The 13,914-nt window shown below is 44.4% G+C and overlaps 1 protein-coding gene across 13 annotated transcripts in view; it reads left to right on the top strand.

Moving 5' to 3' along the window:
* The window catches only part of SCAI (suppressor of cancer cell invasion), a 33,327-nt gene extending 24,594 nt beyond the window's left edge, over positions 1–8,733 (top strand). For 12 of the 13 annotated variants that reach the window (XM_048325957.1, XM_048325953.1, XM_048325960.1 and 9 more), the window contains 6 exons: positions 1,348–1,447; positions 1,904–1,985; positions 6,359–6,431; positions 6,980–7,153; positions 7,235–7,335; positions 8,427–8,733. In XM_048325957.1, coding sequence (XP_048181914.1) covers positions 1,348–1,447; positions 1,904–1,985; positions 6,359–6,431; positions 6,980–7,153; positions 7,235–7,335; positions 8,427–8,576 — 680 coding nt within the window. In that variant the 3' untranslated portion in view covers positions 8,577–8,733. The remainder of the gene's footprint in view (positions 1–1,347; positions 1,448–1,903; positions 1,986–6,358; positions 6,432–6,979; positions 7,154–7,234; positions 7,336–8,426) is intronic. The other variant, XM_048325948.1, reaches the window with a different exon arrangement.
* Positions 8,734–13,914: the final 5,181 nt, after the last annotated feature.

Here is a 13,914-nt window from a genome sequence, read left to right as displayed (position 1 = left end):
AAAATGTTAAAAGAAAAAAAATCCCTGTCAGCTTTGGATGGTGGCAGTGATTTTTTTAAATGCTTTTAACATTTTACTTCTTGCTGCAGCTTGGTGATAGGTCCTAACTGAAGTGTGTTCTCTAAAGCCTGTGGTATGTCCCCCTCTCTGCATGTGTTGTTTCAGCTTAAGACCTTGTGGCAGAGGCATCCAGGCTCGGTCACCTGAAGAGCTGCACAGCCAGAGTGCAGCTTTCACTTAATGAGTCCATCACAACTGCGTTCTTTTAATAAGGTGGTGTGGTCTGCACACAGTTCTGCCTTATTAAAAGGGAGAGCAGCTGCAAGTTGCACTGTGCATCGCCTGCAAGCCGTGTGTTTGGCAGACCACGTGAGGTGTTTGTAACAGTGCTAAATTAATGTTTGTTCTGTTCCTGATTTTGTATCCCCAAAGCTTCCCTTAAATGGAAAGGCGTCTTGTATCCAAACCTGAAAAAATTGCATTTGGTGGCCAAATATGGGTCAGCCAAGTCTGCAAATGTATGACAGAATGAGGAAACCCTAATACTTTATTTTACTAACGTTAGTGGCATTTCATACCCATACCAATGGCAGAAATATTTCTTGGTATCTTGTAGGATTTGATATATTTTATAGCCATTGCTTTCAACTTTGCTCTCCATCAGACATTCAGGGGGTAGCTCAGTTTTGCAAATTTGGCAGAATATTCAGCTTACGTGTGGGAGCACGTGTCCAGGGCGTATGCATGTGAAAGTTGTGAATTCTGACTTTGAAATCTTGAAATACAAACCTTTGCTACAGATTTTAAATCTGGTTAAAACTGTTTCGTCCTTTTGTCATTCTCTCAGTTCTCTCTTCTCCCCTTTGCAGTGTTAGAACTGCAAATGACAGTAGTATTTCTAGTCTTTTTGATTCATTTAGCCTTATTTTTTTACCAAATTCTGAATCTGGAATATGCAAACTCATACAGTAATTTTACAAAGGTATTGATTTTCCTGTGTCAGATGTGTAATGGGTTTTAATCTTTGTTCTCTATAGCGTAACAAGAGCCAGTATTTGGATCTTTTGCATTATGTTTGTGGATAAATAGTGAATAATTAAATTAAAAGTTACGAAGTTGCATTTCTTGCTTCTATCTGATAGATACTGATATGCTAAAAAAGCATAAGAAGGAATATATAGTTAGTGAGGTCTCCACATTCCTCTCTCCCCTCCTTACAACTGCAGTAGTTCAGGTTCCCTTAGTTTTCTGGGGTTTGTCCTTGCTTCCTCCCTTCCATGTAATCATTCATTGTCCAGCAGAGGTGAGTTCCCCCTGCTGATTTTAGCTTCCTTTTTCCACATGAAGGTCCGTACGATTTTGGGGGTGTGCTGACCAACAGTAACCGGGACATTATCAATGGGGACGCGATCCACAAGCGCAACCAGTCCTACAAGGAGATGCACTGGTGAGTGTCGTGGTGCACACCTGCAAATTCACAGGAGTTTGTCTTTAATAGAGAAAAATGCATCAATGCCTCTGGAATTCAACCTCCTCAGTGCAGGACATCGTAATGGAGATTGGCTTGAACACTTAGAAATGAATGTGCAACTTACGCAACTTTAAATGATTGTTTAAACACTTCAACTTTACTTATGGGACATAAGTTCTTAATTACTGGCAAACTTCAGATCAGTGATGGATGGCTTCTCAAGAAGTTAAACAGCTCCTGAACTAAGAAGTCCCACAACCTGTATTTAGACACTAGTTGTGCTGTTGCGCTCCGAGAAGGAATCAGGGGACTGGGGCATGGGGAACCTGTCTGCTTTTTATCTGGCTGTGGGCAGCTGTGTGTCTGAGACGCTTGCAGTGTCAGAGCTGTGCAGCAGTTGCGGTGCTCTGAGCTGTCCCTTTCTCTTTGCAGCCTTCACCCTGGAGATCTCTACCCTTTCACCAGAAAGCCCCTGTTCATCATCGTGGACTCTTCCAACAGCGTTGCCTACAAGGTAAGGCCCCTGGAGGCAGCTCCTTGTATGGTAGGATACAGTGCCAACCCCTAGTTAGCTTACTCTTTTAACGGGCTATTTTTTTTAAACAGTTTGTATTCAGTCTTTCTTTTCTTTTGAGGTTGTGCATGCTAGTCAGGATCTGACCCTATGAATAGGAACAAGAAGGAGAAGCACATGAACAGCCGCTCATTGGAAAGTAATAAATCCTCCTGGAGGGAAAAAAGGTTCAAGATTTCCAAGGTCTCTGGTGGGAGGTTTATTTTTGTTTTATACCAAAGACAAATCTCGGTGTGTGTGCATGGGGGAGGGAGATAACTAATGTGCTTTTCTTTCTTCCAGTCATCCAACATTCAGTTGCTTTTAAGCAGCAGAAGGGAAGTCAAAGCATTGAGCCTGATCTTAAAAAACACGGGGTGTCTGTGTCTGAAAAGTGTCTGAACCAAGGAAGTAGCAAGCCTCAAATTAGCATGCAGTGTTACTGTAGAGTGGTGTTTGCTTGAACACTGAGCCTCCTTCCTAGGGTGCTCTGGACTTACAGTAGAATTGCTCCATGCCAAATCACCTCTGGGAATCTGCAGTTCGGGTAATGCAGAAGCAGGCATTGCACTCGTGGCCAGTTGAATCTGGAGAGCATGACACATTTATTTCGTTCATGAATGGGATAATAAGAATGTGCTATATCTGGGGAAAGTGCCACTTCTTCTGTGTTCCTTTTTATAGCTCCATTATGTGCAGTGAGGGAAAGGAACTGTATTTTGGAGGAGGAACAGGGACGTCTAGTGGCCAGAGGAGCTTGTGCCTTGTTCAGTGTCCACAGGCTGTGCTGTTTGTTTTGAAGGCATGTGTTGGCCAAGGAGAGGTACTAAATCAGTGGTCAGTGTGATTCAGGATAGTTCTGTATCGAGCCAGGGAGCTTCTGCCTGACAGCCAGATAATGATCTGGCCTCTCTGTTGGGTCTTTGGTTTGTTGTAGTGTAATGTATCTCAGAGGGCTTTTTAAACACCACTATATTTAAGTTAATCACGCTGAGTTTCTGAGCAAATCTGTTTTTTCTTGAATTCCCCATTTCCATGGACGGAAACACAATTGGAATGATTTACTTGTTTTTCTGAGAAAGTGAGCATTTGGAAGGGATTTATTTCCCTCTGCTCTTTCCTGACATGCATTCCAGTATAACATTAGGGGGATTGGTTTCATTTCAGGGGAAAAAGTATGGCTTGTGTTCGGGTTTTGGTTTGGTTTTGTTTTCTTTACTCCCTTCCTCTCCAATAGAATTGTTAAAAGATGTCAAGTGGATCAGCTCTGTAAGAGAGCAAGGGATACCAGCTCTGGACAGACTGGGGTTCTGTGCAAAGCTTAGAGCAAAGGACCTGTTTGGGGCAATGGATTTCCACGTGTAGATTTGTAGGTCTTGTGAGAATAATGTCAAGTGTTTACAGTAGAATTTGCTTTTTGTATTACATTTAAATTTGATAATTTCTTTATTTGTTTGACAGCAAGCAACTCTGTAACCTCCACTGAGTTTCTTTCCCTTGTTCTGCAGTGAGCTGACAGGGGTGTAAAACCCACCAGTCTGTTCAGCACAGCTGATGCAGAGCATCCAGCTCTGCCTGTGTGGAAGGAGCACAGAAATGTGAGTTTTGGAAGTATTTCAGGACAGGATTATAGAAGTGGCTGCTAGGAACACTGACCCAGAGCACAAGGAACCTAAAAAGAAATACATCCAGCGTTTCAGAAGTGACATTCACCTCTGCCATCTCTTGCTACTGAACATAGGCAGACATGTGAGGGGACTGGTGTAGGTGTCTTGTTTTGTTTTCCACTGAAGGTACGTGGCAGAGCTCTCAAGGTCAGTGTTTTCCAGCCCTTGTACACTCCTGCCTGTCGCTGTGCTGGGGTCCTTGTCCCCAGAGTGCCCTGACGGGGCTGTGCCGTGACTGTCCCCGGGTGGGCTGGGAGGCGTCTGGAGGCTCAAGTGCTGGCACCAGCAAAGAGGTTCTGTGCGACCGTGTGAGGAATTGAAGTCACTACTGACTTTTTTCCACATGGCTGCTCTGATCTTTCCTGATAGGACAGGAGCTATCCTGACATTTAAATGTCACTGCCAGCAGTACCGACAGGAACAGCAACTGCTCACACATCTTTTTCTGCAGCCCATTCCTGCTCTCCTGCACGCATCCCCGTCCTCTCCCTCTCTCTGGAGGACTTAAATGGTGATGACTGAAAGTAAGTCCTGCCAGGAAGTGACTTGCCAGTTTGTCAAATCAGCGGCACTTGAACAGCTTCCTCCCCTGTATATTTAGCTGAAAGTGGAAGATAACTGCAAATCGAGCATATCTACTGAAAGCCGTGAATTTTTTTTTTAACACTTCCATTTAAATATAGATGGCTGTGTGTTCTTGAAGGTTACCACTGCATATGTGGATGAAATAATATTTTTAAATCAATATCTTCCTGTAGCTGTGGTTGTCTAGGATCATGGTCAAATGCAGAGTCTTAAAACCAAACCAAACCAAAACCTCCAGCCAGTGAGAATGCAAGGCCTTTGTCAGTGATGTGGTATGAATACTTAGCTTAGCAAAGCTTGAATGTGAAGTGATTTCTTTTGGAGATGATGGGCAGTTCTTTCTTGGAAAGAGATGTACATGACATGCATTGTGAAAATCAGGAACACTTCTGTTGGAAAACTTGAACACTCAAGTAAGAAAACAGTCAATTTTGAAACAAAATGGAGTTTATCCTTTTTGGAGTTGTCCACAAGGGTAGGGCATTCCTTATCCAGACCTGCTGTCAACATCTGGACTGCAGGGCAGGTTTTCCTGGCTTAACCTCTGCTGGGACAGAGTCCAGAGTGCTCTCAGACGCTGCCTGAGACCCGCAAGTGACCCAGGGGTGCTCTTGGCTGTTGGACTTGCAGGGTTGTTCTCACTGGTGGCGTGTCTGCTTTGGTCTGTAACTGAGTGACACAGGATGGAATTAATTAAACATGTCAGTCTGCTCGTGGTACTGAGCATACGAGTTACTGGAGAAGGTAAAACCTTGCCAGTGTGTGTATGATTCAAACCAGCAGTGTCTGGAGTGACTCCTGGAGTTTGAAATGTTTCTTTCACCAATTTCTGGGCTGGCCTGTAGTTTCTGTCTGCAAGGGAATTGTCTTTGTTTCCTCCTTAGAGACCAAACCTTAGTATCCAGCATTATCAGTCTTCCCTGGGCTCCTAATGAACTAGAAGGGTTTTTAGCACTACTCAGCGCTCTGTCAGAGATGGGAAATGTTTTATTTTGATTAGACTAGATTTCTGTCTCTAGTATTTAGCAGATTTAGATCAATTAATTCTGTAAAACGAATATAACTGAAATATACTGCCTGGAAGGCAAAGCTCATTTGAATTATGCAGAGGTCAAAAAGGAGTTAATCTTTTTAGCTTTTTGAGGATTCTACACAAGGAAATACTTCTGGTGTTGTGTCTTACACTTGTAAACTGCAGTTTTAAGAATCTAATCTGCAGATGTGTGTGTGGCACTCGGGTGCTTTGGAGGCGTGGTTTGAGTCTGAGCTCTGTGAGGATGCAAACACAATCACATTTTCTATAGCTTTGCAAGCCTTCAGTTTTAAGAAAGCTGTTCTGGTGACAAAGCTAATGAGGTTGTGTGCATGATTTTTGGCTTTTTTCCCTTTGTGATAATTGTTTACCACCAGGCAGATACACAGTAGGACTGTTACCAGGTAAATATTGGTTATCAGGTAAATGTTGGTGAAGCTGGACAATGCTGGTGTTCCAGGTTCTGGACAAATTCTTGTGCAATTGGACACTGGCAATATTTAAGGTGCTGGTGAAAGAGGCATGAAATGAGTGTTGTAAAATGAGGGTTCAGTACAGCACATGTTAAGGTTGTGACATACTTGCTTTAAAGGAAACTTACTTTAAAACTTCTCTCTTCTGGGCCCTCCTGTTTCATCAGACATAGCTCCTCCTGCTAGAAAGAAAAGGGAAAATGAATGGTTTTGACTGGGCAGTTCAGTTGGTGTTGAGGGAAGATGCTAAACCCAATTGCTTTCACTTTTACTGCAGAACGTGATTTTTTTTTTCAAGTAACGTGTTACTACTGAAAGCCATATTTCCATGAAATTAGTGTCTGCCATCAGTAGCAATGAAATGAGAGAATTGTAATTCCTTTAAAATGTAGTTGGTTATATTCCTTCTGTGCTGTGATCTCTGAGTAAGTGAACTTGTCAGGCTCATTGCCAATGCTGAGCTGTGAGAGGGGCATTAGTGTCTTCTGTCATTAATATGATTCGTACCCTTGACTTGCTGGATATTCAAGGCAAGCAAAGTGACCATCAATACTTCAAAATTCTTATCTGTTACAGAATTTCACAAACTTATTTGGACAACCATTGGTGTGCTTGCTTTCTCCAACAGCATATCCAAAAGCATTACAAGGTATGTGCAGTATTGCATTTCCCAACAAGCTGCAGTTGCATCATGTATCTATCCCCAGCAGAACATAGATTCCTCAGGAAAAGACAGCTTTTCACTGCTGTGTAACCCCTAAATCAGGTTAACAGTCCCCAAAGTAGTATGATAAAGTTTATTTACTGCATGTGGTAAATAATTTATTCCAACACTGATGATATTTCTAGAGATGGCTCCAACAAGTGCTAGGAGCAAGGGCTCTCCTACACGGAGCTTGAGGAAGTGGCCAGCCCAGTGTGGGGTGAGGGTGGTTATTACAACTCTGGGCAGCTTTATTGCTCCCAGAAAGGGAGCAGAGTCAGTTAAGGTGTCTTGGTGTTAATGCACGTCTCCAGCAAGCCTTTATTGCCAGTCATTGATCAGGTCTGCACGAGAGAAGGTGTAACTAACACACAGGAGTAGCTCCTCTGTGACGGAATTTAGCAGGTGAGCGACTTCGTTCTGTGGCAGGGACACTGTTTCTGTTTCATGTGCCAAATGTATCCCTTTGTCTATTGATTTATTTTTCCTTTTAGATCAGTCTCAGCGGGGTAGCCTCTTCACACTCTTTCTGAACAATCCGTTAATGGCATTCCTGTTTGTCTCTGGATTATCAAGCATGCGCCGAGGATTGTGGGAGAAGTGTCAGGATTACCTCAGAAAAATCAACCGGGACATTGCCCAGCTGCTGACCCACTCCCGGTCCATAGGTACGGCCTGGCCAGGCACAGCTGAGCCTTTCGGGGAGTTTGGAGCCTTTCTAAACTGAGCTTTCTTTGTCTTCTGTACAGATCAGTCCTTTCTTCAGTTTTTTGGGGATGAATTTCTTCGCTTGCTTCTCACAAGATTTATCTTCTGTTCGGCTACTATGAGGATGCACAAAATCTTCCGGGTATGCAGGGATGTGTGTGCCTTTGTGGGAACTCCAGGCCAGGGCCGTAGAACTGCCCTGGCTCAGGTGGGAGGGTCCAAGGGCTGAGCAGGTCCCTGTGACCTCAGAAAGGTGACTGATGCTCACATGCTGTTCCTGCAGCTTGCACTGAGGCTGTGCCTTTGTGTCTCTCCAAAGGCACAAAGCCTTTGACTTGCAGGAGCCTCAGTCCTGGACATAACGCGGCAGGCACACTCCAGTTCAGTTATGTCACTCTGGACAGCCCTGTCTGCTAGAAAAATTCCTCTTAATAACCTAAGATTATTGTTTCTACACAAGCAAAAAGGTATAGAACAAGAATATAAGAGGAAGTGGGGAGGAGTGGGTCATTATTTCTGCAATGTGTTCATGTGAATGGGTTTTGAAAGGTCTTTGAAGTGTAAATGAATACACTAAATAGGAAGATGGTATTTTGCCTCCCTGTCGGTTAAAGCTGTGCCAACAGAGAAGTCTGCTTCTGGATCTACACCATTTTATGTGAGTGTTGGCATGTAAACTGCCTGCTCCATTTTAAACACTGCAGGGAAAAATGGGAGTGGAGCACTGAAAGGTGCAGTATTCAGCTGTGGAACTGGAGACATCCAGCAGCTCTCCAAGCCTAAGTCAGCTACCTGGGCTGCTCTGATACCAGGGAAAAGAAGTAGGTCTGTGTTAGTGTGGAGAGATTTGCCCCCAGTGTCTTAGATATTTGTTTTAGGATGAGATGAATCTCCCACTGGAGATGCTTACATGTCTGTAATTTCAAGAAATGAACTCCAGCCTAGTAGGTAAGTACAAGGTGAATATTTTTTTGTCTTTTTCAGTGGTTTCCTTTTTTTTTTCCTGCAAAGCCTCAGCAAACATACCAGTAACTATCTCAGGTGAACAGGCATTTGTTTTGCCACTGTGACCATCTCTGAGTCAATGGAAAGAGAAAACTGAAAATTCTAGAATATTTTCTCTCTCTGTGCCTTACCAAACAGATTAGGGTGAAATTGGCATTTTGCAGTCTTCTTCCTAGAGGGTGTGAAAGAAATGAGTGTCTCATTCTCTTTGTTTTCACTGTCATCTAGCAGGAGACTCGAAATTATCCTGAATCTTATCCTCAGCTGCCAAGAGATGAAACGGTGGAGAACCCTCACCTCCAAAAGCACATTTTGGAGCTGGCTTCCATACTGGATGTTAGGAATGTTTTCCTGGAAAACACACTCGATGACTATTAAAAGAAACTGTCTTACTGCAAAGGGGATTCCCTGGCCACAGATTTTGAATGGTGCAGTTTTATAATGTGAAAATCATAAAAGGAAGTACTTGATTTTATTTTTAAATTTAGGACCATTATTTTAAAAAGTAATAATAAACAGCTGCTAGTTGAGCTGTTCCATTCTGTATGGGGTCAATTTTATAAACAGAAGTTTTCATGTCTTTTAAATGTTAAACTAAAGAATCACTAGAGGTTTATTTCTGGTCTTGTGGCTGTCAACCACATTTCCAACAGCTGATCCTAAGCATAGAAGTACTATTGGTTTACCTTTAGCCCACATTTGTGGAAATCCTTTATTTTTATACAATTTTAAGAAATTGGAAAGAAAAAAATCAACAGAAAAACCAATATTTTATCCCCAAAGAGTTTGGATTTGAAATGTTAAAGATGGAACCACACAGTGCAAACCAACAATAGCAATAACACAGATTCCTTCATAAGAAATATATTTTTTCAGTCTTAGGCAAGTGAGGAGACAAAACTGTGGACAATTAAGTTGCATTTGGAGCAGTGCTTTGAAGTGAATTTGTAAAGATACTTAATGCTCCCTATAAGTTTGACACAGCAGTTTTCTGTATGAATTGTGTGCTGCTGGCCAAGGACCTGGTTGGGCAGGTGGTCAATAGGTGAACAAACTGCAAACCCTAAAAGTCAGCCCCCACCTCTCACTGTCATGTGGGGCATCCTGCCATTTGTGCTGCTGCCACAGGAGGAGGGGGCATTCTCCAGTTTGAGGTACTATTTAGAAATTCCAGCATTTCCAGCAGGTGTTACCCCTCCTTTCCGTGTGTGGATGGAATGTGTGGCTCCCACAGCATGACCACTCCCTGACAGGAGCTGAGAGGACATCCTGTACAGTGCTGTACGAGCCCCTCCTGTCACTCGTGTGTCTGACCCCGCTGTGCCACAGCCCTGTGCCCTGGGAGAGGTGCTGATGTTCCCCTTGCAGGTGAAACCAAGTAGGAGCTGCCATAACCCCTGGATGTTTTGCATGTCCCCCCCATGGCTCAGTCCTGCCCTGGAACCAGGAGCACCGAGGGGCTGTAACTGTGTCAGCACCATCAGCTCCCCAGCCCATGAGCTCAGTGTGGGTGTCTGCAGGAGGACAGTGGCCTTTGGGAAGGGGCTGGCTGCAGAAGGCTGTTGTGGCTGCTGGGTAGAGTGCTGGCTGGCTCATTTGGGACTGCACTGCCTGCCCTGCAGAGCTAGAGGAGCTCTGGCAGCTCCTGGCAGTGCAGGGTGTGCAATGATGAGAGAATGGAGATACTTTAAACTATTAAATGAAAAACTCAGTTGTCTCTGTTCCATGGGCTGCTAGAAAAGAAGTGAGAGGACAAGTCTGAGCAGTGCTTTTTGTTGAACCCCAGCCATGCCTCTGTGCGTAGGTGGAAACAGTGCAGAACTTGGTGGCTGCTGTAGTGTCATGGCAGCCCTGGGTGCAGAGCATCACCCAGGGTTGTGATCTGGTCAGCCAGAACAGCACTGGTGGATCCATTCTGCTGAGGGAGCACAGTGTGGAACAGCAGGAACGGCTGCAGTGTAGCTGGGGAGTTTGCATGAAGGTTCTTTGTAGCTGGGCTGAAGCTTGCACCATCCATTCTTTATTTCCCAAGTGTACAAAATCCTGTGAATGCTCGTGTTTGTCCTAAGCAGTCTTGAAGCTGGTACATTGAGACCCCCCCTCCCCTTGGTGCTGCTCTTTGGACTCTGGCAGGACTTCATTTCCCGGGCTGTGGAGTCTGTTCCAACGAGTGTGTGTTTGTGTGTGTGCATGTGTGTGCTCGGCGTTTGTGTGTGTATGTACAGTACACATACATCTACTGGCTGGTGTAAATTGTAAATATGTATATATGTATAGGTACTTGTATATGTATTAAAAGAATGAACCACTACAATGTCTATATACAAAATTTATATATACACACATACGCCATGTTGGGTGGATTCCACAAGGTGCTGCAGATCATTTGTGGTTGTAGTAAAGGTTATGGCTCTTCTGCCACTGTAATTTGCTGTTTCCAGGGACTTACCCTTGGGCCTTGAAATAATTCATAACTGATTCCAGGTACAGGAGCCCTTAGTTAGCCAAGGGAATGGGTACCCCTGTATGTATTACAGTGATAAGATCCATGTATTTACTGTGAAGCTGATCCCTGCCTTTCTGCCTGGTAGGAGGTCCCTGGTTGTTAAAATGTGGGATTGTATGTGGAGGCTAAAGATGCAGGAAGCTTTTAATGCAGCAGCAAGTGAGAGGCAGGTTATCTGTTGCCCTGCCTGCTGTTCCTCTACCAGCAGTGTTCAGCTTGCATGGAAAAAGGGAATTGAGTTTTCCCCAGCTCACTGCCTTCCAACCAAATGCTTTTGCTTTGCTTTAGCTTTTGCTTTGATGAAGCTATTCTCATTTTGGTTCCATCTCTGTGGAAAAGAAAAGAGTATTGCTGTTTCCAAGTATAGGAGTGATGATGATGATTCCACTCATGTGGGCTGGTGAACCTCTGGGACATTGCTTGTGAACTGACTGGGAAAGCCTTGGTGCTCCTTACCTTTGTATAGCCAGGCTGAAGTGGGGAGTCCTTGCTTGTGACCTGAGAGGCTTCTACCATTTGCAGCCCTTCGAGGAAGTTCTCTTTGCTTTTTGCCAAGGTAGATCTCGTCAGAGAAGAATGCACTTTTAAAAATACAAAACGCCCTGAAGAAGCTGGAATGTAGGAGGAGAATATAGGCCTTGAAAATTAGTTCAGAAGTTGAACTTAGCAGCAATGACTGTCCAAGTCAAAAATTAATTCTTGAGGTTCCTAATTCTCCTCTTACCTGCTGATCTTTGTTAGAAGGTCCAGTACTGGGACGTTCAAAGATAAAGATTTCACTCCTGTTGTGTTGGGAGGAGTATGGAATTGTACTGTGGAAGCAGAGGGCTCATACCCTCTGTCTGCTCTAGCTATAGCTAGGATGAGTGTCCGGTCTTGGATTTTGAGCCAGCCCCTCCCTTCCCACCCAAAGAACTGCATTCAAGATGAAAATGTTGATGTTTTCCCCTCCAAGTAAAAGCTTGTCTTGTTTGAACTAAGTCATTCTAAACTTGTGCTACTGTGTGCTCTGTGCTATGGTCGTAGGTACCTCTCGGTGTATGCTTGTGTGTACTGAAGAAAATCTGGTTTCTGTATCTCGCAGTCCTCAGTGTGGAAGCGAAGCAAAGACTGAACCACTTTTAAGTGAGAAGAGAACAAATCCTTCTCTTCTCAGGCCTGATGCCTTCCCTCTTGTCTCGCTCTCCCTTTCTCCATGTATCTTTATTGCTTATATTAGCGGAGAAGACTTGCCAGCACCAGGCAATGCCAAATTAAAGGGGTAAATTCTGCATGTAATACATTGAGAGGACAAGGTGAACTGGACCAGCTGTGTCCTTACAGGACTGCTCCTGCCTGGCTCCCTACTCCCTGCATGTGGTGTGCTCAGATGAATCCTGCTCCCACAGTAGGTTTGTGCTCCTGCTCAAACTGGCTTTGGAACATCTCGCCGAAGTTAACTGCTGTTGCCTTTTTTCCCCCTTTGACTTCTCAAAATAACAGTGAGAGGGCAGTGCAGGGTTATGAGTCTTTAATGCTCTGGTTTTTAATTCCTCTTGGGATGTGATGTGTCATTTTGCTTTGTGCACAAGCTAAATAGAGCACTAACTTCCATGAGCTGTGCAAACAGGACTTGCTCCCTGGAGTGCTTTCTTGAGAAGTTTCAGGATGCTTCTTTGAGTAGTTCATCAAAATAATGTCTGTCAAGTCATGACGGACTAAACCCCTCAAGAGTGTTCCCCAGGGAGATGTGCAGAGATGTATTTAAAGGATCATAGGAAATAGATGGGGGCAACAGGAAATTTGGCTTCAGTTAATCATCGTCAAAAGCTACAATTTGAGTAGCTCTGGTCAGGCTTCTCCCCTAAGGATGGGATGGAAGTGCTGTTCCATAGCCCATCCCTGTCATGAGTTAGGAAGCACCTCCCCTGCCTCACCGCCTCCTGTGTCCTGTAACCATGCTGTGCTGCAAGTCTGCTCCTTCCTGAAAGTTAAAAATCTTGGAATCTGTCTGAACAACTGTTTTGTCTTGAGGTTTCTTTTGTAAAAGCTTTACCTGTGTTCAGTTCCTCAGTAACTGTCCGAGTGCAGCTCAGTGGTGCAGCAGTGGCCGAGCCTCACTCAGTCCTGGTGGTGTTGGTGGCTGTGGCTGCTCCTGGGGCTGAGGGAGCTCTGCAGGCAGGAACAGTTGTATGAACAAGGAAAAAAATCTAATACAGAGAGCTGAACACTGCTCTGTGCACCTCGTAAGGTCAGACTGGGCACAGCGGCCAGGGCAAAGCTCTCCAGAGCAGATTATACACTCCCGAAGGGGCTCTCTTACGATTTTAACATTGGATTTTTAGAGCAATTCTGTTCTGTGACCAAATGTATTCAGGTGCTTTGAAGATCTGGGTGTCCACTAGTAGAGCAGAGGACACACGTAACTGCTTTAGATTTAGGAGTGACAGTCAGCCACTTTTTGCTTTCCCATCTAAACCATTACTATGCCATGGCTGAGGAGAGTTAGTTCAGGATTTTTGAATCTGACAGATCTTTTTTGGGGTTAAGGACTGTCTCTGAATTCTGCCTAGATGCACGCATAGATGTTTTGTTCCAGGTTTCATTCTCACTGGGAGCAGACCCCAGCACAGTTCGCTGGCCTGCAGGAGCCCCAGAGCAGAGCAGATCTCTCCAGCCCCATCCCAGCAGCTGCTCCTTCCAGAATAAACCCTGCTGGGGGGATCTGCCCCCTTGACTTCACAGGTTGCTTTTGGCACGTGTTTATTACCATTCCACCATTGAACTGGTTTGTTGGGAGCAGGATTCTGCCTCATGCAGGCTGAAAAGCACAAGTTGCTTCTGCCCTGGGCAAGGCCCAGCGAGAAGGACGAGGGGAGTGCAGGTGGGAGTGTTTGGGAGCGTTCTGGGAATGCAGAGGGACCGTGCCTCGGGCAGCCCAGCTGCAGAGGTACAGGGAGCGTTTTGCCTCTCTGAGAATCAAATTATTTATTACCAAAAGTAATTTTATAGTGAATTGGTTTAAAGTTATTTTACAGCTGTGTGCCTGTATATCGTATTTTGGTAAAAATTGATATTTTCCTTAAAATATATAGAGATATATAAATAAACTTTTTTTGGAGCAAATGGACTTTTTTGCAAGGGATCTGTAATCGCCAAAGCAGTGTGATGCCAGAATCGACTCTGCCGTTGTTCGGGGAGGGAAGAAGCGTGTTTGTGTTACTGCTGGAC

This window comes from Corvus hawaiiensis, chromosome 21, assembly GCF_020740725.1.
Source record: "Corvus hawaiiensis isolate bCorHaw1 chromosome 21, bCorHaw1.pri.cur, whole genome shotgun sequence".
NCBI lineage: Eukaryota > Metazoa > Chordata > Aves > Passeriformes > Corvidae > Corvus > Corvus hawaiiensis.
The sequence above is the reverse complement of the archived record's forward strand: the minus strand, read 5'-3'. Positions and strand labels throughout refer to the sequence as shown.